The sequence below is a fragment of the Lissotriton helveticus genome, chromosome 5_1 (assembly GCF_964261635.1).
Source record: "Lissotriton helveticus chromosome 5_1, aLisHel1.1, whole genome shotgun sequence".
Lineage (NCBI taxonomy): Eukaryota > Metazoa > Chordata > Amphibia > Caudata > Salamandridae > Lissotriton > Lissotriton helveticus.
Window position 1 is genome coordinate 2,004,050,790 of NC_136065.1, and position 25,103 is coordinate 2,004,075,892.

General features: G+C 43.9%; 1 protein-coding gene across 1 annotated transcript in view; it reads left to right on the top strand.

The window, feature by feature from the left end:
• The window catches only part of LOC144756165 (E3 ubiquitin-protein ligase TRIM39-like), a 115,038-nt gene that overhangs the window by 72,593 nt on the left and 17,342 nt on the right, over window positions 1-25,103 (top strand). The window contains exons 3-5 of the mRNA XM_078645745.1: window positions 1,128-1,358; window positions 5,369-5,391; window positions 7,806-7,927. Coding sequence (XP_078501871.1) covers window positions 1,128-1,358; window positions 5,369-5,391; window positions 7,806-7,927 — 376 coding nt within the window. The remainder of the gene's footprint in view (window positions 1-1,127; window positions 1,359-5,368; window positions 5,392-7,805; window positions 7,928-25,103) is intronic.

Below are 25,103 nucleotides of genomic sequence, written 5' to 3' on the forward strand. Positions count from 1 at the left end.
AAAGACACAAATCAACTCAAAACTAGATTAATCAACACTAACAAAAACTACTTGGCACTTTGCTGTGTATGAGGAGACACAGCACGGAGAGTTGTGCTGTGCTACGATTTACATCTTGACTACACACTTGGCACCAGTGTGTTTGTCCCTGTTGCAGGAGCCAAGTAGAAATAACTCTTTCAACTCAGGGAACCACACTGACAATTCAATAAAGGTGTGCATGAAACAAAGGATGGCAGTCTAATTTACTCTGAAATATATTAACCAGTCCACCAGCCGTACCAGACATAGTGTAGCCCACCCTGAGTTTGCAAAAACTAGACTGGCAGAGGCCTCAGAGTTTTACACATGAAGACTTTGTATTCTAGCAGTACAGAAATAGGACTGTGGCAAGCAGTAGCTGCATAAAACACAACAATTCTCTTGTGTCTTCTACTGACTTTGGAATGCAGCAGGGAGGGTTCGAGGTCGGAGTAGGCATGGCACTGCCTGGGCTGCTCCGTGCAGGAGCAGGATTGAAGACGGTGCAGGGGAAGGAGTGGGATGTTTAACCTTCAATAATAAAGAGACTCCTTCCTGCTGTGAGTTAAGCTCCTTGATATGGAACCAGAAGGCCTTTATTGTAAGTTGAGCATGGAAAGAAACACACACACACTCGCACACACTTCAAGTGAAGGACCTATTAGCTTTGTGAATGCTTGCCTCACGTAGCAGGTGCTTAGGTTTGTCTATTACATGGATTTGTAGATGGACATTTAAGGGATTCATTTTGTAGCCCATGTGGTACGAAATAATTCCTTTACTGTGAAATCTCAGAATTTTTGCAAGGCATGGATGAGTGCAAATTCATAGCCTGTGAGGTTTTTAGGTTTTAGGAAACAGATCGCTGTCTCGAGTCAGTTTTTATCTGGTATTGTATTTATCATGTATTGTAAAGTGTGTATCTAGAGCAGAACAGCTGAGCTTCATGTAGGTAAAAACACTACTTCTATGCCTTCTGCTGTCCTACAGGACACACCTGTCTCTGGTATAACAGATATGATGTCACCCCAGAGTCCCTTGATAAATGTATTATATATTTCTGAGGTGCTAGCAACGTGAATATATTAATTATTTTGATGTTGCAGGCCAAGTTCAAGAGCCAGAGAGAGCAAATCACTAAGGAGTTTGAGAAGCTCCAGATGTTTTTGGAGAAGGAAAAATCTTGTCACCTCAGCAACCTAAAGGAGGAAGAGAAGAAAAGTCTGCAGAGCATCAAGGAGACAGTAACAAAATTAGAAGAACAGCAATTTGTCCTAAGAAGTTGGATTACTGAGATTGAATTGAAGTGTCAGCAGCAGGATGTGGAGTTATTGAAGGTAAGAAAAGGTTATAAATCCAGAGAACAAGAGGATCAGCAAGCCTTCATTAGTGCAAGAAAGTATCAATATTGTAATCCTGATCTAGTAGGAGCGACGTACGCTTCCAGAACTCTCTGAACGCACTACAAAAAATACACAAAGGAATATGTTGGTTAGAAGTAAACCCAGGGAAAAGGAACTGGGATAAAAGATAAAACAGAAACACAGGATATTGATACTCTGACGTGTAACACAGCTGGATACTGTCTTCAACTGGAGCAGCATTGCAATCTGAAGACGAGACAAAGTCTTTATCAATTTGATCAATAATGCTACAGCACCTAATTTATTATATGGTATACCTTTAAACAACCCATATGTCCAAATAATGAAACTCTTGGTCAAATTTACATTTTGGCAGACGCAGTATTCTCCTTTGGCCTGGTGGAGGAGTTAATGACCACCAGGCCGAGCGTACTCCACCCACCAAATATAGATATTTTTAAAACATTGGTAGGGGTCTCTGTCGCAGCAGTTCCTGCCAATGCTTTTTAAACTTGATGCACAGCTCTGTCAACATGACAGTCATCCGTCTGACTCAGTGTTTTTTTCCCATATGAGATTTTTTTTGGGGAAAAAAAAATGCTTCCCTTGCCATGGGAGTTCTCTGCTATGGTGAGGGAGACATAGAGCAGTTTTCACTGCCAGGGTTTTCCTGGCAGTGACGGGCAGTGAAAACTGACCTGTACATCCAGCCATCTAAATTAGGTGGGTGGACATAGTAGAGGTCAGCCTTCAATGGCCCTTACTCTGTCGGACCATTGAAGGATCATAAAGATGGCAGAGATGGAGTAGTCTCCTCTGTGTTCACACCGATGATCTGTTTGCTTCTAAGTCTGGCAGCTCTAGTGCCAGGGCTTCTGCTTTGCAGAGTGAAGCGAGGCTGCCATATGTATCCTAACGTGGACCTTGCCTGACCACCACAGTGCTCCTGGCACTGTCTTCGCTCAAGAATGTGAACTGAGTTCCCTTTGATTTGTGGGGATAATTAGAACTGAACCTCAGCTTCATTCATGCTTCTGCTGTAACTACTGGGGGAACCAGCCATCAGTAGTCATCCAGGTTGGGATTAGCTGGTGGGGGCTTGACAGATGTAAAGCCACAAGGGAGAATTGTAATCAGATCACTAGCTTGTATATCAAGTTACATTTGTAGTATTTAATACTACTCTGTGATTAAAAAGTACTCTCTTTTCTTAAAAGACAAGTACTGGACTTATTATGTCTCTGACACCAGTGGCAGGCGACCTCAAACCCTACAGGGAGACCCAGTAGCCCCGGTCTGCCTTGTGACTTTCCCGAATGGGTCTGAGAACCTGTCACAGAGGCCTTTAAAAAAGGAGCTAGGTAAAAGGTTTAATAGTACAAATGAGAGGTATGAGGCTCTCTAGGGATTCCTGTTCTTTAAAGGACCAGCAGTATCAGACTATGTAGATTGATATTGGGAGATGAAGACAGAGTCTGTGGGCTGCTTCTAGTATAATATCTAGCGGCAGCTGTGTTATCAGAATAAAGATTCAGACGTCAACATTACCATTCTGTTTACAAAGCAGTGCAATCATCCTGACCATAGCCTATCAACCAAGGTCTTATCCAGCAACCAAGGTATAGCAGGCAGATATATTAACATCAGATGGTTTTGTTGGCTCCTACTCTAATCTGACTTTCAATTTTCATGAAACTTTACTGTCCATTGTTCACTTCCTCTAACACCTCCGCACACACACGAATCATTGGCATTAGTTGATGTTGGATGGGACTTCTAGTTTGGTTTGTTTAAGAAGTTATGTCGCCCTTGCTCAGTCTATTGTTTCTAGCACAAAGCTTTTTCTCATTGAAGCATTGACTATGGTAATAGCGTCCGGTACTGTTAACTTTCACGAACCAGGCAAGACAAGATCATGCAGTGACGAGGAAACATTTAAGGAACAAAAAAGTAGCAAAACTTGTTTAGTGATTAGCAGAGTGCTCAAGGATTCCAGAGCACCAGGGTTCAGGATTTTGTAATGAATCTTATCAATTTTCTGTTCTAAAGATTCTGCTACCCCTTCGCAAATCCTGGGATGGATTTGTCTATTCGCTGCTTTCAGGACTGTGATTAGTTTTGAGTTTACTAGCCCTAATGGACCGATATTTGTTTAGACCTACAAATCCTGCCTGCCCATGTTGTTCCATAAAGATTTTCCATTCAGCTGACACCACTGAGTCCTGAGGGACCTACGATGTATGGATTAGAATAGGTCTGATGTTTCTTTGTTTCCTCACAGGAATTTTAAACTGTGTTTTTTCTTTTTGGAAATGCCAAGTACATATAATGCTCCCCGAGGGAACTTTGTTAAGCAGAGTAACGGGTAACATGTATTTCCAGTATTTCCAGTGCAATAGATCTGGAGAAAATAGAACATTCTACAGAGGTCCGGGTTTCTTCAAGGTGTGAGAGAGGGCCTGGGACACTCGTTTAGTCCACAGAGAGCCCTGTGAGGTTTCTGATTGAAGAGAGGAGAAGAAGAGATGTGTCTGGCCTGGAGCTGAGTAGGCACTCACAGCTGCAGATAATCTGGACCCAGTAGTAACTGTGAGATCATGGGCCCTCTACAGCAACACCATTCAGGTAGACAAGCACAGATATGGAGGGGACTTCTCAGCACATTTTGTTTTGATAGTAGATTGAAGCAGAGAAGTTATGGGACAAGCAGAATCTTGTATGCCACTGAGAGCTGCATAACTCATTGAGACTAGACATTCAATCCTGTCTGGTCACTTGTGACATTGGCCTTACAAATATACCCCTTCCTGGTACGGGCTGCCAGTAAGGGAGTTTAATTGCACATGAAGACATGTGCACATATCTTTCTCACTGAGGAAGTATATATTTGTCTCTCCCTCACATTCTAGAGATTGCATTGTTTGTCCCACAAATGTCTGTCGCTAAGAACGCAAACCCTTCAGGTTCCTGCCTAAGAGTTATTAGTTTAAAGTGACATGTTAAGTTCTCTTGTGTTCTTTCGTGCTAAATTAATGAGATGTCATTGGCTTTAGGTACATAGAGAGTATCTCAATTCACCTGTATTGCATTACTGTCATAGGTTTGTTTAACCTTTTATTGCCAGTGTGAATATTCTTCATGGGACCATAGTCCATGATATTTAATGGTATAGTCTGGTGGTTTTCTCCAATAACCATTGTGGCACACACATTGAGTAGTTCGGTTGCAGGACAGTCTTAAAATTTCCACAGTTGATTACCACAAAGGTACTGACCATTCCTACTGCAGGCGAGTGGGGCCACGTGGAGCGGCATTGAAGGGCTTAGATACCTCATGCATTTATATCCGCAATTCGTGGCTGCTCCTGTGCCCAGAGAAAGATGTGCCCTGCTCCATACCGAGTCCATGGGTCCTGGAGAGGCTGAGCTACTGATTACACATCATTTAGAATTTACTTTGCCTCCATATAATCTTCTGCTCTTAATGTATGTGGTCTAATCTTATATTCAGGAAGGACCATTTAAAACGTTTGTAATAGTAGTGTACTTTACTATTACATTAGAGCTCCATTGGATTGGATGGGTTAATGCCTAAGAGTTATTACAGTAAATCTGTGCTTGATACTTCATAAGCGAAGGTCAGTAATAGAAATGTGTGTTCATTATTAACATATTTGTTTATATTTTGTATATAGTTACTTGTAATTAGTAGTCAAGTCCAGTCCAGAAAATCTTGATTCACAGCATTTCTGCTGTATAAAAGAATAAATATACAAATACAATTCACAATAAAAGCATACATTAACATTATTTAAAAGAGCTACAGTCTCTGATGATCAGTGCAATAGAACAAAGCCAATCAAACAGTATCTTATCATATAAAAATGTTATGTAAGTAAAGAACTTGTGAATCTTAAATGTTAATTTTACTGTGAACGTAAATTGTATTGTCACGTGTTGATCTTTTTATGTTTTACTCCCTAGGATGCAAAGACCGTATTGAGCAGGTACAATTATCTTCTTTGATTAGCTCACCATATCAAAACATTAAAGAGGAGTCATTAAAATGAATTATATCACACTTCAGTCTTTATGTATTTTTGCCCCTCGTGCAAGCCCATTTTTCAATAGCTCACTATCTTCTAATTAGGTGCGAAGAGCAAAGCGACCATGCTTACTTGGAAACACGCTATTCAATAGGGAGATGGAGGATATTTTTCTTTATATTTAGATTTTTTTAAAATAATTTTACCGCCCTCCATAGTTTTTGTTTTCTCCATCTCCATCCTCTTCTTCATTTTCTCGTTCCATTTATTTGCCCTTTTTGTGTTTATTTTTCCATTTATAATGTTCTTTTCTTGTTTCATAGTTTCCTTTACTAGTTTATATTCTATTTTACAGTCTCCTTTATGTGCCTCTGGATGTTTTGGTTTTTTGTTGCTTTCTGTTTCCTTTAAATTCATGCACTAATTTCCATTCTTTTAATGTGGTCCATATCTTACTTTTTGCTTATTGTTTATATTGCTTTTTTACTTCTGTCTTTTTCAACCTTCATTTATACACTACTCTTTTTCTTTGTTTCTAGTCTATCTTTTGCCATTGTTTTTCTTTACCTCTTTCTTCAATTTTCTCTTTTCTACATTAATTATCCCCTTGGATTGTGTTTTTCCTCTCAATTTGCATATTTTAAAGCCGTATTTAAATATTCATTGTATGGCTTACTGGGTTGAATGGTTGCTGCTGAACCATGCAGTATTCTAAAGGCCCACAGACTCAGGCTTCCCTTCTTATGGCTTTGGGAAATTAAATAATAATAAAATGGTTTATAACCCTAATTATTACAGCACCTAGAAACAGTAGAAGTGTGTTATGATGTCCTATATAATGACACGTTATTAACAGTAATATTAGTCAGTTTTCTAACATGTACTTTTTCTTTACTGTTTGACTTTGAGAGCATTGATATATTATTTACTCACATTTACTAAATATCATATAAATCATTAACATATTTAGTGTTGTACAGATCAATTGACAGTTTGATTCTCCCCACTGTATACATTCTTTGTCCCTTTCTTATCTTTGTACTGTAATGAAATGTAATGTGGATTTGTAGAGCGTGAGCGTGTCACCCATGAGGGTATGCAGGCGCTGAGTAGGTGCGGACTATGCAAGATGGTTCCGTTGAAGGGCCAGGTATTCACTATTTTGCAGAACTCTGTAAGAGGAGTGGCTGTCCTAATGTGCGGGGAGAGGTCATTCCAGGATTTGGCTGCCAAGTAATAGAAAGTTATGCCTCCTGTCTTGCTTCCGTGGATACAGGGATGTGTGTGTGTGTGTGTGATGGCGAGTGATGTCGAGTGGAGGTTCCTGGTTGGTTGGTGGAAGTGTAGTCGTGGTTGAGGTAGGAGGGACCCAGTTTGTGTAGTGCCTTATAGGCATGGGTGGGCATCTTGAACTGGCAGTGTTTCTGGAGAGGGAGCCAGTTAAGTTGTTGGAGGAGAGGTGTGATGTGCATGCAGCGAGGAAAGTTGAGTACTAGCCTGGCTGCGGCGTTTTGGATGGTTTGCAGCTTGTGCCGTAGGTGTTTGGAGGTGCCATAGTAGAGGGCGTTGCTGTACTCCAGTCGGTTTGTGATAAGGGCCTGGGTGACGGTCTTTCTGTTGTCAGGAGGGAGCCATTTGATGATGTTTCTGAGCATGAGGAGTATGTGAAAGTAGGCGGAGGTGAGCGCAAGGATCTGATGTCTCATGGTAAGGGTAATGTCCAAGATGATGCCCAGGTTCCTTTCGTGGTCGGAGGGCATGGGGTGGGGCCTAGTTCTTTGGCTGTATCTCCTTTCTTTATTTGACAGAATAGATTCTCAGTCATATACTTCCCTTTGGGAGATCCTTCTGTTTGACCTAGGTGAACTCTGTATGCATTCCTTCACAATCAGAGGTCATATAATCCTTATTCATCTCACATCACAACCAATACCCACTGTTATCTTGCAAAGAAGCTCATCATCTTTGGTGGTTCTCAACACAACCACAGCCGGACGCCATCAGACTACAGATTAAGAAGTGCAAAATACCATGTTTTTAAAACAAGGCACTTTCCATAACTGCACCCAGTCTGGAACACAATCTCTACATTCTCCGATTCCTCATTGAGTTAATTCTTGTCCTTGACCAAGTACTGCGTTTCGCTTCCTTTTGGCTAGGATCATGCTATAGAAATACCATATACATACATACATCTCTGTTTGTTTCTGTCTTGGGATTCCACTCTTCGTTTTTCTCTGAGTGAATACCCCCTATCCTCTCCCTCCTTTTTTTTATTTCTTCATATTTATTTGACTCCATGCATAATTACTCTTCTATCTGTACCTTCTGAGCAGATGGGAATTTCATAGCATTTCCACTTGTCTCTTTCCAAGGTATGAAAATATGAAAGATCAGCAAACTGACTTCTATACCTTAGTGGAGAAGAAAGAGGAGGCGGAGGAGGAGGTAGTGGAAGAGGAAGTGGACCTACAGATAAAGATAATTGAATCATTGGGTGAGAAACCACAAACTTGTCATTAGTGTTAACTATAAGAATGTCTAGTAAATTATAAATGTCTAGATTTATCAGCTAACTCTGACTGAGCATATGAAAGGTAATGATGAATGCCTTTCTACCTTAGCCACGCTTTAGTAAATGCTGGACAGCCAGGCACACCCTCGAGGTACAGGAGTGATACAATGACTTTGGAGTTATATTGTGCAGCCCTTCCATTTCACATCAGTAAGAAATCCAGGCTTCAAATTTGATTCTATCTTTCTTTCAAGCCACAGATTAGAGATGTTTCCAATAGGTGTTTCCTTAAGTTAAAATCTCTCAGGAAGAGGCTCCATCTGGCTCCTGAGGACAGTTGCAAGACCATCATCCATGCCTTGGTTACTTCCAAATTTAATTCGCAAATAGTCTGTACCTAGGCTTACCGGCTTACCTGCTGCATCGTTTGCAGATCATTTGAAATATGTCAGCACGTCTGATTTCGAAGATCCCGGCTCGCTCATCTGTAGCTGATTCCTTACGCAGTCTACATTGGGTGCCCATTGTCAGTCCCAATAAATTCAAGGCCTTCATCTTTGCTTATGGAGCCTTTGAGCAAAAAGGCCCTTCATATTTAGGAAGTAGATGGTCTGCCTACCACCAGGGCAGATCGTTGCGATCCAACACTCTAAAGCTTCTGCGCCTTCCCAGGGTTCGCCAAGACAAGAAGAGGTGGCAGTTCCTTTTCATTGCTGACTGACAAACTCTGGAATTTCCTGCCGACTGCTCTGTTTCGCTACTTCAGAATCCGTTTTTCGTAAACTATTTAAGAATTTTATTTTTAATGCATAGGCTTTCTATATTGGGGTCTGTTAGTTTTTGTTTGTTCTGCGTTCATGCCGCTAGTTCCGGGACCCTTCTTCTGAAGCAGCCACGCGCTTTACAAATTCTATTGTATGGTATCAGTGGGTGGGTCAGGAAAGCAGCAATGCAGCAACTAGATATATGCTTGGCCGTTGTAGAGAGAAGCCCAGTGTGTGGCTTCATGTCATTCAGCTCAGACTCTTAACAACGTTTCCCTCTCAACATAAAGTGGGATGGAATCAGCAAGCTTTAATGAACCCACCCCATACTTTCATGATATGGGGATGGCAGACTTCAGAGAGTGGTCCCGCCTCCAAAGAGAGGAGAAATTTACTGGTGCAATGGACATCAATCATATCGGAGCAGCTGCGACCCCTGGCTTCCTACTTGTGACCCCTGCCTTGCTCCTTGGGATCCCTGACACTGCCTTTCTGACCCCTGGTGTGACAGGTCCCATAGGCAGTGACAGGAACTAAAGGAAACTTGGTTAAATGTGCCGTTTACTTTTTATCCTAAACTGGGGCATTTTAATTCATTTGTTTATATCCTCAGTGTCTCTAGAAGGGAGTTTCTAGGGGGCACACAAGGCGGCCACAGATACAACTGAGTGGGCCCCCTACTATGTGAAATCATGAGGATAATGCGCATCTGTGTTTCATAAATATATTAATTTATTAATCAATAACATAATGCAAAAGGTTTCTAAAGCAGTTACTAGAAATAAATGTGTTTATGTACTGTGTGTGTGTGGTTAAAAGATAGATTCATATCTGCTTTAGACTCCTGTTACAATATTTTATTAACCTTGCATTTAATCTTTCATTTATTGTTGCTTCAGCCCTGTCACTAATGCTATTATGTCAAAGGTCATCCAGCAGCCCCTTCCCTAACATCACCAGGGTCAAAAATAAATGTGCCGTCACTTCCTGTAATGTCATCAGCAGCTGAATGTTTGGATGATGTCACTTCCGGTACTCCAGGCATTTTTGTGAATATACGCCAATGACTAGTGCACGTGAAGTCTGGAATGAAATGAAAAACACGAGTGCTGCGAAGCAGAAACAAAAGTCGTACTGCCTGCTTGAATGTAGAGAAAGCGGGCCATAATGATTCTTGGCTGTAGGTAGAACCGGGTTAGAGTTGTATCAAGACTAGATTGAGACATCTGCAGCTGCTAACCCGTGCTAAAGTCTGGAAAATTAAATGCACAGTTGACCGATTTTACATTAGGGAAAAGTAACACAATTTACAACAATTGCCACTTGCATCGCATAGACAGCAAAGTTGTTCTATCACACCCACACCCTCTATGACATGGCAGGATTATTAAGTACATAAAGAATACACACCCCCATGACTATGTATTACAATTTAATGCTGTCCATGTTTGTTTATTACCCTTCCAAAGTTTACCAGCCGCCACTGCTATGACAAGTGATGCGTGACGTCAGTTCCCATAAATAATAAGGACATTGCACTACATCTCTCAGATAGTCTTGAAGCCAGATTTAGAGGAGGGCTGCCCCATCACCCTCCTTTCAACAGTTCGCCTCGTTGGTCTCCGGCAGAAAATGTCCACAGATATCCACCCAAACTGGATAAAGCTCCCGGCGTATGGTAGATATTATTCATTGAGTTTTTTCCCCTTAAAGCGGCAACTTCTTTGGGGCTCGTTAATCCTGAAGTTATCCACTCATAGCCTGATGCATGAAAGAATTTCACTATCACAAAGCTTACAGTGCACTGTATCGCTGGACTTAGTGCCAGGTTTGGTGACCCCATGGTTGCACAGAGTGACTTGCAGGAGTGACCCTTCGAGGCCTCTCAGATGGAGCTGAGCAAGTTCTAGAGGGGTCAAGACTGACATATTCCTTCCTGGTTGTTGACTTCTACACAAGTCCTAAAGGATGCACAGAGAGGCTGATGGTTGTTCAAGAGCGGTTCAGAAGATGCACTTCTGTTGAACATTGAGAAAACCGTCACCAATTATCTAGAGCAGATGGAAAGTGCCATGACTTGCGGAGTCCCTATAAGATCTTCTGGGGCCCTTCTTCTGGATTTGCCCACTCATTTGCACCGGTCTAGTGCACCTGTACTCATGTGTGTTGTGGTTGTAAAAAGTACGCATCAACCTTGTTCCTCATGTTCTTGGAAGCCGTGTCCTAATTCTGGAAGGAGTTTCTGCAGTGGGTCACATCTGCTTGGGCTGGAATAAGGTGCCATAGTTTGACTTGTCCCTTTTGTTTGTTTTCATGCTTTCCCACACTCTTAATGGTATGCTTGTATTTGTGGCCAGATGTTGTTAAGGGGTGACCTCCTTGGGGTTCCAGGGTTTGGGGCTTCTGTTTTTCTGCCCTGTTGAGGTAAACGACTGGACAGATAATTCTTGTTTTTATTTTATTTACCTTTAATTATAACAAAGCATTAAAACACGCCTTACATTACAGTTGTTGAAAATACGACTAAAGATTATTACAGTTAGTCATAGGTTAACCTTCGTTTGTCATCTTCAGGCCCAGGCACTGTTCGCCATCTCATAATCATGTATCACATTCAGATTTGAGTTTAATGCTGTTCGTCAATCGCGTTTCTGGTGCTACTTGTTTCGTCCTAATAAGCATATCCGTCTGGCTATAGTGGAAGGATGTGGTGTGCCAGTGCTGGTTTGGTATGTGGTGTGCTGCTTCATCTGATCAATGTATACATTTTAAAGCCTTCTTGGCTTTCTTCTGTGGAAAACCTGGACAGTTGTAACTGATGATGGCTACAGTTGATCATCATAACGTTAGGCAGGGCAGTACTGAGTCTTGCTCACTGATCTGTGGTTACTTCAGAGACCGCTTTAGTTTGGTTCTGTTGTCCATCGTTCCTGATTGATGCCTTCCGTCCTGGAGGCAGGTAACCTCAAAAGGTTCACTCCCCTGCATGTCGTGTGCTTCACCTGTGGATATATGGTGTATTGGACATTTAAATTGGTTTTTAGAGTTTGGTAAGTGATGTCACATTGTATGACTGGCCATGGTAGCGGGTTCTTCTTCTTTCCTTTTTGTTTCTCTATTTGCTATTGTCCTTTGCTCAGAGATGAAGGGTGCAGGGATGGGGTCAGCCTAAGCTTGGCTCTTTTGCATTAGAGTGAGCAAGTGAATTTGTTAAGGTTGGATGCCCTTGTGCTCTATTTTCTCTCTGGCTGATGGCGGTCCATCACTGTTCCTGGTGGCCCACTTTCCCGAGATTCTATAGCCTTGTGTTCACTTGGTATTTGCTGCCATTTTCTGGAGTTAATGCTTATATGTTTTTTTCATCGTTTTGGGTATGATGCAACTTCCTTTTATACAGGCCATTAGATCCCCATTTACGCGCATCTTTAAGGGAGCGGTTATCTTGACTCAGTTAACAGGATATTGTTTGCTGTGTGAAGGATTATGGACTTTGCCTGCATGTTGCAACCATCCTTGACTCTTTGGGCTTTGCTGAATGTTTGAGGATCTAGCAGCTGATGTATTCTTTCCTTGTTGCTTTGTGGCTTTCTTTCTGTTGGTGTACTTCATGTTTGAACCTGTGTTTGGTCGATGACTGAGATTCCTTTTGCTGGTTGCTGCCTTTTGTTAGCATGACAAGGCTCCCCGCTGGTTATATGTCATACCTAGAAGCAGTGATTGTGTTTGACATTGTCTTCTTCCGATTAAGAAGGGTTGGGGTTTAGAGTGTTCTGCTTTCCTTCCCTTTCAATAACTTTTGCTTTGTTGTTGGCTTGCAGACTCCTTCTGCTTATTATCTGCCAGACCATTGCTTCTGGGTATTACTGAGAATTACTGTCAAAGTGTCTGACTGTTTTTCTCCTAGGAGTTTCTATGTTACAGTTGTTATTGTCCTGAGGTGTGCAGAGGTTTGTCCCTTGGGTAGGCTTCCGACTTGTTTTGCAGTTGGTTGGACCGCTACCAATCTATCTGATATCCAGTTGCGTCTTTCACAATCTATTCCTGGTCTGTCAATGCCCAGTGTACTTCCTCTCCTCAGACATGTTTTCAGGGTTTACTCTTGAGTACTGATTCATGAGGCGCGGGATCTGCAGGTCCCTCGTTGACCCCTTGCCTTAAATAAAAAGTTGCTTTTTTTTTGGAAACAAACTTTCTGATGACTGCTGTATCTACATGCAGATTTCTTATCAATTCGCCTGTGACTGAGTAGTGGTTACCGTGCTAGTTTTGTTATGTTATGTTATTAAACATTTGTATCACGCACGGATACTCAAGAGTGTCCCGGCGCGGTTGGTGGACATAGCAGCAAAACAGCAATATTAAGTGGCTTGATTAAAAAGGAAGGTCTTCAACTGCTTTTTAAATAGCATTGTATCCTGAATATTGCGCAATTCCAGAGGGAGGGAATTCCAGGCCTCTGCTGCCTTAACAGAGAGGGAACTGCCCCCTAGCCGAACCCTACGAAAGCGGGGAACGACTGTCAGGGGGTGAGTAGCAGAGCGGAGATTTCTGCGGGGAACATAGAAGGCAAAACACCTCTGCAGGTAAACCGGGCCAAAACTATGCAAGGCTCTATGAGCCAGAGTGAGGGCCTTGAACTGGACTTGATGGACCACAGGCAGCCAATGCAGGTCCTGTAGGTGGTGTTTCATACTTGAGCTCCCAGGGATTTTCAGTAGAACCCTAGCTGCCGCATTCTGTATAACTTGTAATTTTTTTGACTGATACCCTGGAAGGCCATGTACAGTCCATTAGCATAATCAATACGGGACAGTATGAGAGCCCGAGTCGCCATTCCCCTGGCCGACCTAGGTAGCAGAGGGAAGAACTTCCTGAGAGATTTTAGAATACCAAAGCACGCCCCCGCAAGTCGCTTTATCTGAACGGTAAATCTAAGATCCTCCCAATACCAGATTCAAAGATTTTTTGCAGGGTTGCCAGATGACTTAGGCCGGGGGTACTCTGAAGGCCACAGAGTCTCCCTAAAAGACGGAGGGAAGGAACAATAAAGAAGAACCTCAGATTTGTCCTCATTACATTTCAACTGTGCCCTAACCAGCCATTTAAAGACGGCCGAAAGACCGCACTGGGCTACTGTGGGGACAGCTTACTTTCCTTCCAAGTGAAGAGGAGATGGGTGTCATCCGCATAGGCTATGACTTTCACTCCCAGCTCCTCTGCAAGAAAGATCAAGGGTGTGATATAAATATTGAAAAGCAAAGGGCTCAGAGTCGAGCCCTGCGGAACTCCAGTAGACATCCTCCGGGGGGTTGAGGAAAAAGGTGGCATCCAGACCTGCTGTGTACGATCTTCTAAGAAGGATTTGATCCACTCCCAGACACGCCAATGCTAGAAAGCCTGGTAAGGAGTTGTTGATGGGGGACTGTGTCGAAGCCGGCAGAGAGGTCCAATAAAATCAAGGCCGCTCTGCCGCCCGCGTCCAGACATTCCCTTATTGCCTCTGACATTTCCACAAGAGCAGTCTCTGTGCTATATGATGCCCTAAATCCGGATTGGGACGGGTGAAGAGCACCAGATGACTCAACAAAAGTGGCTGCTTTCTCGCATACCTTAGCCACTGCTGGAAGAAGAGAAATAGGGCGATAGCTAGTAAGTGTGTCCGGGTCTAAGGAAGGAGTTTAGCCTCCTTCCATACCCAAGGGACAATGCCAGTTTGGAGTGATAGATTTATAATGGCATTCACCTCCAGATTAACTACCTCGGCAACCCCTGCAAGCAACCTAGCAGGACACGGGTCAGTAGGAGAACATTTTTTTAAAACTTTTTATTAACTTCATAGAAAGAGACAATAGTGTACATCACATTTTGAGCATTTTCCGCATCTTTGTACCAGACAAAAGCAAGGCTCAGCGCTTGAAATCACAGATACAAACTTTACAGTGAGCAGGATTACATCAGTTATGCAACAATTCGAGTGGTTCGTCAACCCTGGAAGCCACATGGGGCTCGCAGACGTGTCTTCTATACTCATTCCAGCTGGACCAAATGTCAACCCATTTCTGTGGGTAGCCCCTCGCCACGTAAACTGTCTTTTCCTGAAGCATGCACCAGTCCATGTCTTTTTTCCATGGATCAATCTTTGGGGGCATACCAGCACCCCAGAGTCTAGCTACATTATGTTTTGCAATTACAAATTCAAGCGTAGCCCATGTTCTACCCCGTGTAGACAGATCGGTGGGTTCGCATATATTCAGCAGGCAACGTTTAGCCTCCACTCGCAATTTCACCCCCCATACCTCATGCATGCATTGGTGTATTCTTTGCCAGTATCGCTGTATGAGAGGGCATTCCCACAAAATATGAAAAAACGACCCACCCCCGCATCCCCTCCAACAAAGCCCGTCAGAGCCACGGCCCATAAGTCGCAGCCTTGTGCCTGAAATGTACACTCGATGAAGTATTTTAAGTTGAATCAGACGGAGTCTGGCCGATATAGCCACCTCCGTAGGGGAAGCCAGCGCTCCATTCCATTCCTCTTCATCAATTTCCAACTCGTCCGCCTCCCATTTCCCTTTAAGAGTGTGCAACAGCTCATGGGAGTTATTAACAATCTTCTTATACGTAAGGGAGATGGCCTGGTCGGGGATGTGACCGTCTAGCAATCTGTCTTCCAGGGGGGGAGACGCTGGAGGAAGGGTCCCAGGAGGAATGTTGGATTGAACGGAGTGGCGAACCTGCAAGTGAGGTACCGGGTTTTTAAGAACCGGTATAGAACCGGCAACCCAGTGGTGTCAGGGTACACCCTAAGACCTCGAGTCCTTTCCTGATTCAGACCACAGAAACTCAGAGTCTTCTAGGTGAAGTCAAGGATCGATTTTATTGGCTGCAACCAAGGTAACAAGTGTCCTAGAAGTACAACACACGGGAAGTATATTCTCAGGAGACTGCTCGAATTCACAAAACCAGGCTTCTCTTTTTATACAAAATATTCAGCTTCAGGCAAACATTCCTGAATTTACAGTATACTATTAACATTTTTCGTTACAAGGGAAAAGCAGAGTCATGATGACATGTCCATATTTCACTTTGTCCAGCCCAAAATAAATTACCCGGCAAGGTCCGGTATTTTCATCAGATATCAGTGGACCCCTAATAAAAACGGGCACCTCCCCATCATAAAGCAAGTGAGAGAAAAGATGTGAGCAAGATTCGGCAGGGTGTGTGTGCGATAAGAAGGTTTTATGGCTTGTTGAGCCTTGATGTTATCTTGTTCGGCCACTGGAGAAAAACTGACCTAACCGGTTCGGCCTGGGGCAATGGTTCCAACTTGCACAGGTCACAGGAAAGTCGATTAAGGTGTACGTGTCCTTTGGGATCGAATTTAGCTGGATTAAAGCCTATGTAAAGGGCAACTCACAAAATGGCTGCCATACATAAAATGGAAGCCCAGGGTTCAGAACGGTAATGACGATTTCGAGGTGAAATCGTCACTCGAATATGCTGAAAATGCTTGTACATGGTGTACTCGTCATTCTCGGTCTTTGATACTAAATTCGTCATGTTACGATGAAGTTTTATTCTCAAGTCTGAATTATTACACGAGTTCAGAATTTTCAGAACCACAAACCCTCCTTTTGCCCTTACATAGGCAATACATCTATGCTAATCTGAGTCCAGATCTATATTCCTAAAGTCATTGAGATGTTGCTGTAACATCATTCTAGTACTTAGTTCGTCTCTTGATACAGGCTTCCTTACACATGATGTAACACAGAGGCCACATATTGCAGGAGCACACTGTACGCACAGACAGAACAGGAAAAGAATGGCTAAGACCATCCCAATGACCATCAGAATATTCCATCCCCAGGCGGATATCAGTTCCCAGAACCATCCCATTAAAGACCAATCTCCTTTATCCACATGAATAGATTCGGAAATCTTATGCAGTTTAGAGATGGCCTGGTACACTGTTGGAGCGTTATCTGGAATGAAAACACAGCAACTCGATTGGATCAATCTACATACCCCACCTCGGTCCGCAAGTATGACATCTAAAGCGACCCTGTTCTGAAGGGTCATAAGTCGATCCGACTGGAGCTCAGCAGTCCAAGTTACTAAGGGCACCAGCAGTTTCTATCACGGTGGACTCAACCACCCTTGTCAATTGCCTTATGTTCCTGCTGTTAGCCATTGGTCCCCAGAACGGCAGAAAACCCTTTACGAAGTCCCCAATTTCTTGTCCTGCAGTGTCTTCTTGACTCAAGGCACCTCTAACTATTCTCGTCTTGTGGTAATCTGCCGCTGCTGTGTAGGTGAGAGGCAACAGGAACGAAACAAAACATGAGCCCGAAAAGTCAGGGGGCAACCATGTATAGGCTCTATCATGGCAGATGAAATAGGTACCCTTAGCTGCTAAAAACGGAGGGGAAGTCTGGGCTGCAAAAACATACGTTTTAGTGCAGATACTCTTCCCTAACTGAGCTCTGGGATTCGTGCCATTACCTTGCAGGCACAGATGACCCTGATGGGGTACAATCCAAATCGGGGAAGATCTTTTAGCTTGCTGTTTCTCGCTCAGAGTAGCTCCATATCCGGTTAAGTTCCATCCTATGTATACTAGTGTCTCATTTCTCGGGATAGTCTCATAAGAAATACCTTCCTTAATCATGTCTACTATACCCTTAACTAGAGCACTATTTTTAGGATTGTCTGTTACAGAACGTAGGGGGTAGATTTCATGTGCATATATGAACATTGTTCTGTATGCCCACACAGATCCATTGTCGCTGAAAGGCAGGACAAGATAAGGGATACCTTTATCCGTTGTGTGCGGCATAAGACCACACACCCAACAGTTAGTTGTGTTCATTACAAGTTGGTGTTGGTGCAGGAGCTGAACAAAGGAGTTATTAATAAACTCTAATCTCCTAGCTGATTCGTGTTCAGGAAGGGGTTGAAAAGAATGTGGGGAAACAGTAGAAGGGGGAGGTATAGGCGATGAAGTGGGTGCAAATGTTACTCGAAAAGAGAACAAAACATAACTTATTAAAAATATCATCATACTGAATAACATAAAAATGCACAATATCAAAAAACTTTTCCTTGTCATTATATTACAGATACTTGTTTTAAAGTTAATTTCCTTGGCAGGTCTCTCCATCTCGGAAAACTCCATCCTCTCTAAAGTGCTGCCCGCGACGGGAGGTTGATTCTGCTAAGGAATGCTTCTGTCAGTCCAGGGCAACTCCCTTAGACCAACCAGAACTGCCGACCTAACGTCGTCAGCTGCACCCCAAAGACTTTAAGCAATCGCGGCCCTAGCAGCGGAACCCGGATGGCGGTTCGAAAAACAAAAATAAGCAAGTTTTCTTCAGATGGGAGAGTTGCACCTTTAAAAAAAGTACTTGGAGGGAAAAAAGGAATTGTTTTATTAGTCCATAGGTCTCGGCCTCAAATTATACCGTTGTTTTCCTGGTATAGTGTTGTCTTGGAACAAGAGTTCAGGTTCTGTAGTGTTCAATGGAATTGACGGTGATACAGCTGGTTGCAAAAGTTTATCGCTTTCTTGTTCAGTCAGTGTTCCTTTTACACGTGCATCACTGAAAGGTAGGAAACGTGGCACGGTTTCCGTTTCTGAGTCAGCGACACCCTTCTGGACCCACTGGTCATATGGCAGAGGCAGGGGGATCCGTTTGCAGTGGATCCCGTGGATCCAGTTCGCCTTCCCCTCCACGCGAACGGCTGATCTTGTGGAAAGAAGGACGAGGTGCGGTCCGGTCCACCTGGGCTGGCCGTTTTTCGTTCTCTGAAAGTTCTTAACAAGGACCCAGGAACCAGGGTCGATGGCGTGACCCGGAGTCTCAGAGACCGGAGGCAGGGTGTCATGAACCTGTTGATGCAAAACACGCAATTTAGCCGTCAATTCATACAGATAGTCAAGCAAAACAGGGTGTTCCAGTTCGCTGAATTTAGTGGGCCTAGGCACTCCCCATATGTTGGCCGGGCGACCATTAACTATTTCGTAGGGGCTAAGTTTCACTCGTGAATGCACAGTCATTCTGGTGGACAGGAGTGCTAAGGGTAGAGTGTCAGGCCATTTAAGACCTGTGCTCGCTTGAATTTTGGCCAGTTTCAACGTGCCATTGTAACATTCTACTAATCCAGCTGATTGGGGGTGATTTGCAGCGTGGAACCTCTGTTGAATGCCTAGCCCTTCACATACTCTCTTCTTCACTCGACCCACAAATTCACTTCCATTATCACTCCAGACCATTCTAGGCATTCCAAACCTGGGGAAGAACTCTTTCACAAGGGCTTTAGCTGTGGATAAGGCAGTGTTGTCTTTTAGGGGATAGGCTTCTACCCATCTTGAGAAGGCACAAACAACAACGAGTACGTATTTTAAGTTGTTGCACCTCTCCATGTGAATGAAATCTAGCTGCAAAACCTCGAACGGGTACGTAGGAGGTGCAAAATGACCAGCTGGAGTTGGGGATCCCCTACCAGGATTGTGTCGCAGACACACCATGCAATTCTTGACAACATTCTCTGCACACTTGGGAATCCCTGAATTCTGCCATACTGGAGCCAACAACTTGCAAATCCCTTTCACGCTGATGTGAGCCATTCCATGAGCCATTGTAACCACTGCAAGCACATATGCATCGGGTAACAACCATCTCTGATGCTCTGACAGTTCAACCCAACAACCATTTGCATCCATTCTACCCGTACTTTGTCTCCACGTGCTCAACTCTTTCTCTGTGGCCTCAGCTTGAATGGACTTCACACTCTCTATCGTGTCTTCACACATTCCAACATCACCAACTCATCTTGCAGGGCCTGCAACATACATTCGGCTCATTACATTCCTTGCCGTTTCTTTCGCGATCTCATCAGCAAATGCATTTCCACGACCAACATCATCAGTCACCTTCTTGTGAGCACTACATTTCACAATCGCCACTTGCAGAGGCATGGTCAGTGATTCAAGAAGCTCATTCATAATAATAATAAAGGGATTTTTATAAAGCGCCTGGTACGCTAAGAAGCATGTCTCCGCGCTAACTGAAAGAAATGCAGACTCAAGCAGAAATAAGGAATGGACCAGACTATCTTGAAAAGAGGTGTGTTTTTAATTTCCTCCGGAAACTCGTTTCCGATGGGTCCAAACGGAGATCAAGGGGTAGAGCATTCCAGCTCTTCGCCACCAGGTAGCGAAAGGATCTTCCTCCCATGCGGGCCCTTCTCACTCTTGGCACCTTTAGTAGGCCTCCATGTGATGAGCGCAAAGCGCGAGATGGGGCATACCTGGTGACTAGACTCTGGAGAGGTGCAGGCGACCTCTTAGCAAGAATGCGATGACAGGTGCACAGGGACTTGAAATCAATCATGCTCCTTACCGGCAGCCAGTGGAGGGTCTGAAGGCAGCTTTGGAGCTTGATCTTTTTGGAAGCTTTAGTGTAAGGCGTGCTGCAGCATTCTGAAGCACCTGCAGGCGATTGATTGCCTTACAGGTTGCTCCCAGGTACAGTAGATTGCCAAAGTCCATTCGTGCTGTGACAAGGGCATGCACCAGGGTTTTGCGGGCGGTCATGGGGAGAAGAACTAGGACCTTCCGTAGCTTTTTTAATACACCAAAACAGATGCCCGTCACCCTATCTGGGGCCCGAAAGACAGGTCAGCATCGAGCCAAACCCCAAGATTTCTTACTTCAAGACAGGGTGTTGGGGCCTCACCTAGACATGGGGGCCACCACGCCGACGACCAGACAGTTGGGTTCCCCCCCACCACGAGCACCTCGGTCTTGCTACCATTTAATTTAAGGCAATTGGTGGACATCCAGGTAGCAAGATCTTGCATGCAGGCCCTGAAACTGTCCATGGCAAGGCCGGGTGCACGCGAGAGGGAGACAACCAGCTGAGTGTCGTCGGCGAGGATACAATTTGCAATCCGTGACCAACAGCAATTGGAGCCACTGGAGAGACATATAGATTAAAAAGGGTTGGGCTCAGGGACGATCCTTGCGGAACTCCCTGACCCAAGCCTATGTCTCTAGAATAGTGGTCACCTTGACGGACTTGGAAGCTTCTTCCAGTCAGGAAGGATTGGATCCACTGGAGTGCGGCTCCCGTTATTCCTCCGCTATTCAGACACTGTAGCAAGGTGGAGTGAGCTACAGTGTTGAATGCCGCACTTAGGTCCAGTAGGATGAGGGCCATAGTATGACCCTCCTCCACTCCCTGCCTCAAGGTCTCCACCGCCATCAAAAGCGCTGATTCTGTTGAATGGCGGGGACGGAAGCCAAATTGGGTGTCGTGCAGTAAGGCAGCTTTGTCCACAAAGTCCATTAGTTGCACATTAACCGTTTTTTCGGCCACTTTGGCCATATACGGTAGAAGAGAAATAGGCCGCAGATTTTCAAGGTGATCAAAACTAATGGTGGGTTTCTTCCTAAGGGGTAGGACCACCGCCTTTTTCCAGTCTATAGGCACGGTCATTGTGTTGAAGGACACGTCCAATAGATGCCTGATGTAGGGTTCCAAGACCTCTAGGCTATCTGCTAGGCGTTTCGGTGTAGTAGGGTACCGTGGAGAACCCGATTTTACAGATCTACAGATTTTTAAGAGATCTTCTGTAGATGGGGTGATAAAGTTGGTCAATCTAGGTTTATCCCCCCACTCCCTTGGGCATTCCACAAATTCAACCCCACTAATAGGTTGAGTTGGAAATGCGGAATAGATCTTAGATATTTTTTCCGCAAAGAAGTCTGCAATCCTGTCGCAAGACTCGGGCGAACAGTCCTTAGGGATGGTGACTAACTTTCCGCTAGCAAGAGTTTTGTAGAGCAAAAATAGCTCTTTCGTCGAGTTACCAGCTTCGCTAATTCTGGTGGCGTAATATGCAATTTTAGCCTTCCTGATTAAACCATGGTAAAGTCGTCTCCCAGTTAAATAGGCATCTCTAGTATCTTTGGAGAGAGTCCTGCGCCACAGTCTCTCGACTTTCTTCAATGCAATTTTCGTGTTGCGTAGTTCCTCGTTAAACCAAGGAGCGGTTTTGTGGACGCGACCTCCAAGTTTAGTTTTTGCCAGAGGAGCGGTACAATCAAGCGCTTCATTAATGCGTTTGCAGAGATGGGCGTTTGCCGTATCTGCATCTTCCCCCCCGGGGTCGCCTCCAGTAGTCAGCGCCTTGCAGAACCTAGACTGGGAAAAAGACGCCCATTTCCGCCTAAGATGGTACAACATGGACAACTGACCATGCTGAATCTTAGCTCCATGCGAAGTCAGGAACCCACGTTCTCTCCACAATGGTCCAAAACTATGAGCCACACCAAATGCATACTGGCTATCGGTATAGATAGTCACTTTCATTCCTTTGGACAACACACATGCTCTGGTAAGTGGAATCAATTCTGCTGCTTGAGCTGAATTATGTGGAATACGTGCAGCTTCAACAATTGTATGCAAAGTCGTGACAGCATATGCTGCAGTCGTGTCACCATTCGGGAGCTTGAAGCATGAACCATCCACCCACAATGTACCATCACATTCAGCAAGAGGAGTATCGGAGAGATCTACTCTCCCTTTCATTTCTTCTTCTGTTCTAAGAAAACAATCATGCTGTTCTGAAGCATCTAATTCCTCTACAATTGGCAACAACGCAGCTAGGTTTAAAGTGTTGCACCTTTTTATATGCACGTGACTAGCTAACAATGTTAATTCGTAACCTGACAATCGAGCACTAGTTAAGTGCTGTGTCTTGGTTCTATTTAACAACGTGTCTACTGCATGTGGGACCATCACGACTAGCGTATTGTTCATTACTAGACCAGCAGACTGTCGAATAGAAACAGCTGCTGCTGCTGTAGCTCTTAAACAACTTGGCAACGCTCTAGCTACTGGATCCAAAGTCGACGAAAAATACGCGCATGGACGCTGTTTGTCCCCAAACAACTGAATCAAAACTGACAATGCACAACCTTCCTTCTCATGGACATACAATGTGAAAGGCTTACTGTAGTTGGGGGTACCTAACACAGGAGCCGAACATAATGCTGTGCGCAATTCAAAAAAACTTTTCTGACACTCTTCAGACCAAGGAATGGGATTGGGTGTATTTTTACACGTTAATGCCACCAAAGGTTTAGCTAATAAGGAAAATTTGGAATCCACTGTCTACAGTACGATGTAATGCCCAAGAAAGCACGCACTTCTCTGTGTTCTTGGCACACTCAATTTCGCTATTGCCTGAATTCTTTCTGGGGTCAGTTTCCTTCCCTCCTTCGATAAGAGGTGACCTAAGTAGGTCACTTCTTGTCGACAATATTGCAGTTTGGAAAGTGACACCTTGTGATGCAAATCACACAGATGACGCAACAATGACAATGTGGCTTCTTTACAGATTTCCTCAGTATCTGCAGCAATGAGCAAATCATCCACATACTGAATAAGGGCAGCACCCTAAGGTAAAACAATTGTATCAAGCTGTGTTTTTAGAGCTTGACTATATATTGATGGACTTTCACAGTAGCCCTGAGGAGCGCGTTTAAAGCGGAAGCTGCGTCCTCCACTGAAGGAAAAAATATCCCTTCTCTCCTCAGCAATCGGGATGCTGAAGAAAGCATTCTTCAAATCGATCACCGAAAACCAGGTGGCAGAAGCTGTAATCATAGTCAATAATGTTGTAATGTCGGGGACAACTGGAAATTGTGGCACAACTATTTTATTGACCTCTCTGAGATCAATCATGAATCGGTACACAGGTGGCTGAGAGGGATCAATTCGTTTTAAAACAGGCAGAACAGGACTATTGCAAACGTTGCCTCTTGTCTCTTCATCACATCTCTTTCAATTAGATCGTAAACGATCGCTAGCAAAGCTTTTTCACCTTCACTAGAGATTCTATATTGGGGAATTCGTGGCATTTTAACATTGGCTTTCAATGTTACAACATATGGTGGTATTTCTAAAAGACCCACATCATTAGGACCAGTAGCCCAAAGAATATCTGGAAGAAGTGACAATTCTGCTGGAAGTTTATCCCTTGACTAATACATTGGAGAAACCACTTTCTTCCCTAAAGTAAGTTGTACTCCAGAAGGAGAACAGTACAAAGTCGCATACAACCTTTTTAACAGATCTAATCCTAACAAGTTTTCACCACAACCTGTTGTCAGAATAAGGGGTGCTTCGAATTCACAAGGACCAACAGAAAGAGACAAAGGGTCAGAAATCGGGTTCCTAACCGGGGCGCCAGAAAAACCTACAGAAACATTCATTTCGCCAGACAAAGGTGTGCCAGGGAGTTTGGAGTGCATAATAGAACTCTTTGTAGCACCAGTATCCAACAGAAAAGGTTCTGACACACCTGATGTAATCACCTCAACGTATGGTCCACTCTGATCTACTGGAACTGAAACAACTCCCTCTCTTTGTCTATGACTTTCCTAGCAATCATTACCTTCCCAATGCTCATCTTCTGCATAGTAATCATCAGCATAGTACTGGGCTGTCCTACCAGATGCGTTATTCTGCTGATCAAACCTATTCATCGAATTTTGAGGTGGAAGGGACTGTGTGTTCTGGGGGAAATTTCCACGTCCTCTACCTCTAGACGCTTGCTGAACACCTCGACCTCTTACGCCAGAAGCACCATTTGCACGTTGTAACAAAATAGGACAACTATACTTGAAATGACCCTCTTCCTTGCAATATGAACACTGATTGGGGCCTACAGGGACACGTGGCTGAGTATACTCGACTCTTTGCGAGTTCCTCAGATACTGTTGAGCCTGCTGATAATTATTCCGATAGTTATTCTGACCACTATTATTTTGACCACCATTATTCTGGCCACCACCACCACGTGGCGGATATGCTTGCTGTAACAAAACCTTTGTTTTCAACTCTTTCGTTTTCTTTTCTGCTCTATCTTTTTCGTCTTTGTCTCTATTTTCGTAATATTGTGCAGTAGCCAATATCTGTGCTGAAGACGAAACTGCCCAAGAACTCTCTGAATCTTTCAACTTTTTACACAACTCTGGAAGCAGATTGTGCACGAATTTATCGACGAACAAACGCTGACCAGCTTCTGTGCTCGTATCTTGACCACTGTGGTCGACAAAAGTCTCCTCAAACCTGGTGAAGAAATCTGAGACTGTTTCATCTTTCTTCTGCTTACATGCAGACAACTTATCCCAATTTACATGTACTGCAGGCATTATCGTTTTCATGTAATCAATTATTTTACCAGGAAGTTCAGCTACTAAAGGCTCAGGCTTAGCACCACCAACTTGTCGGGCATCTGCAGCAGTAATATTAGCCCATGAGTCTCCTAACTCCTGATCATGATCTGTATGACGAATCTTGCCCCATAAAGGCTGTGGA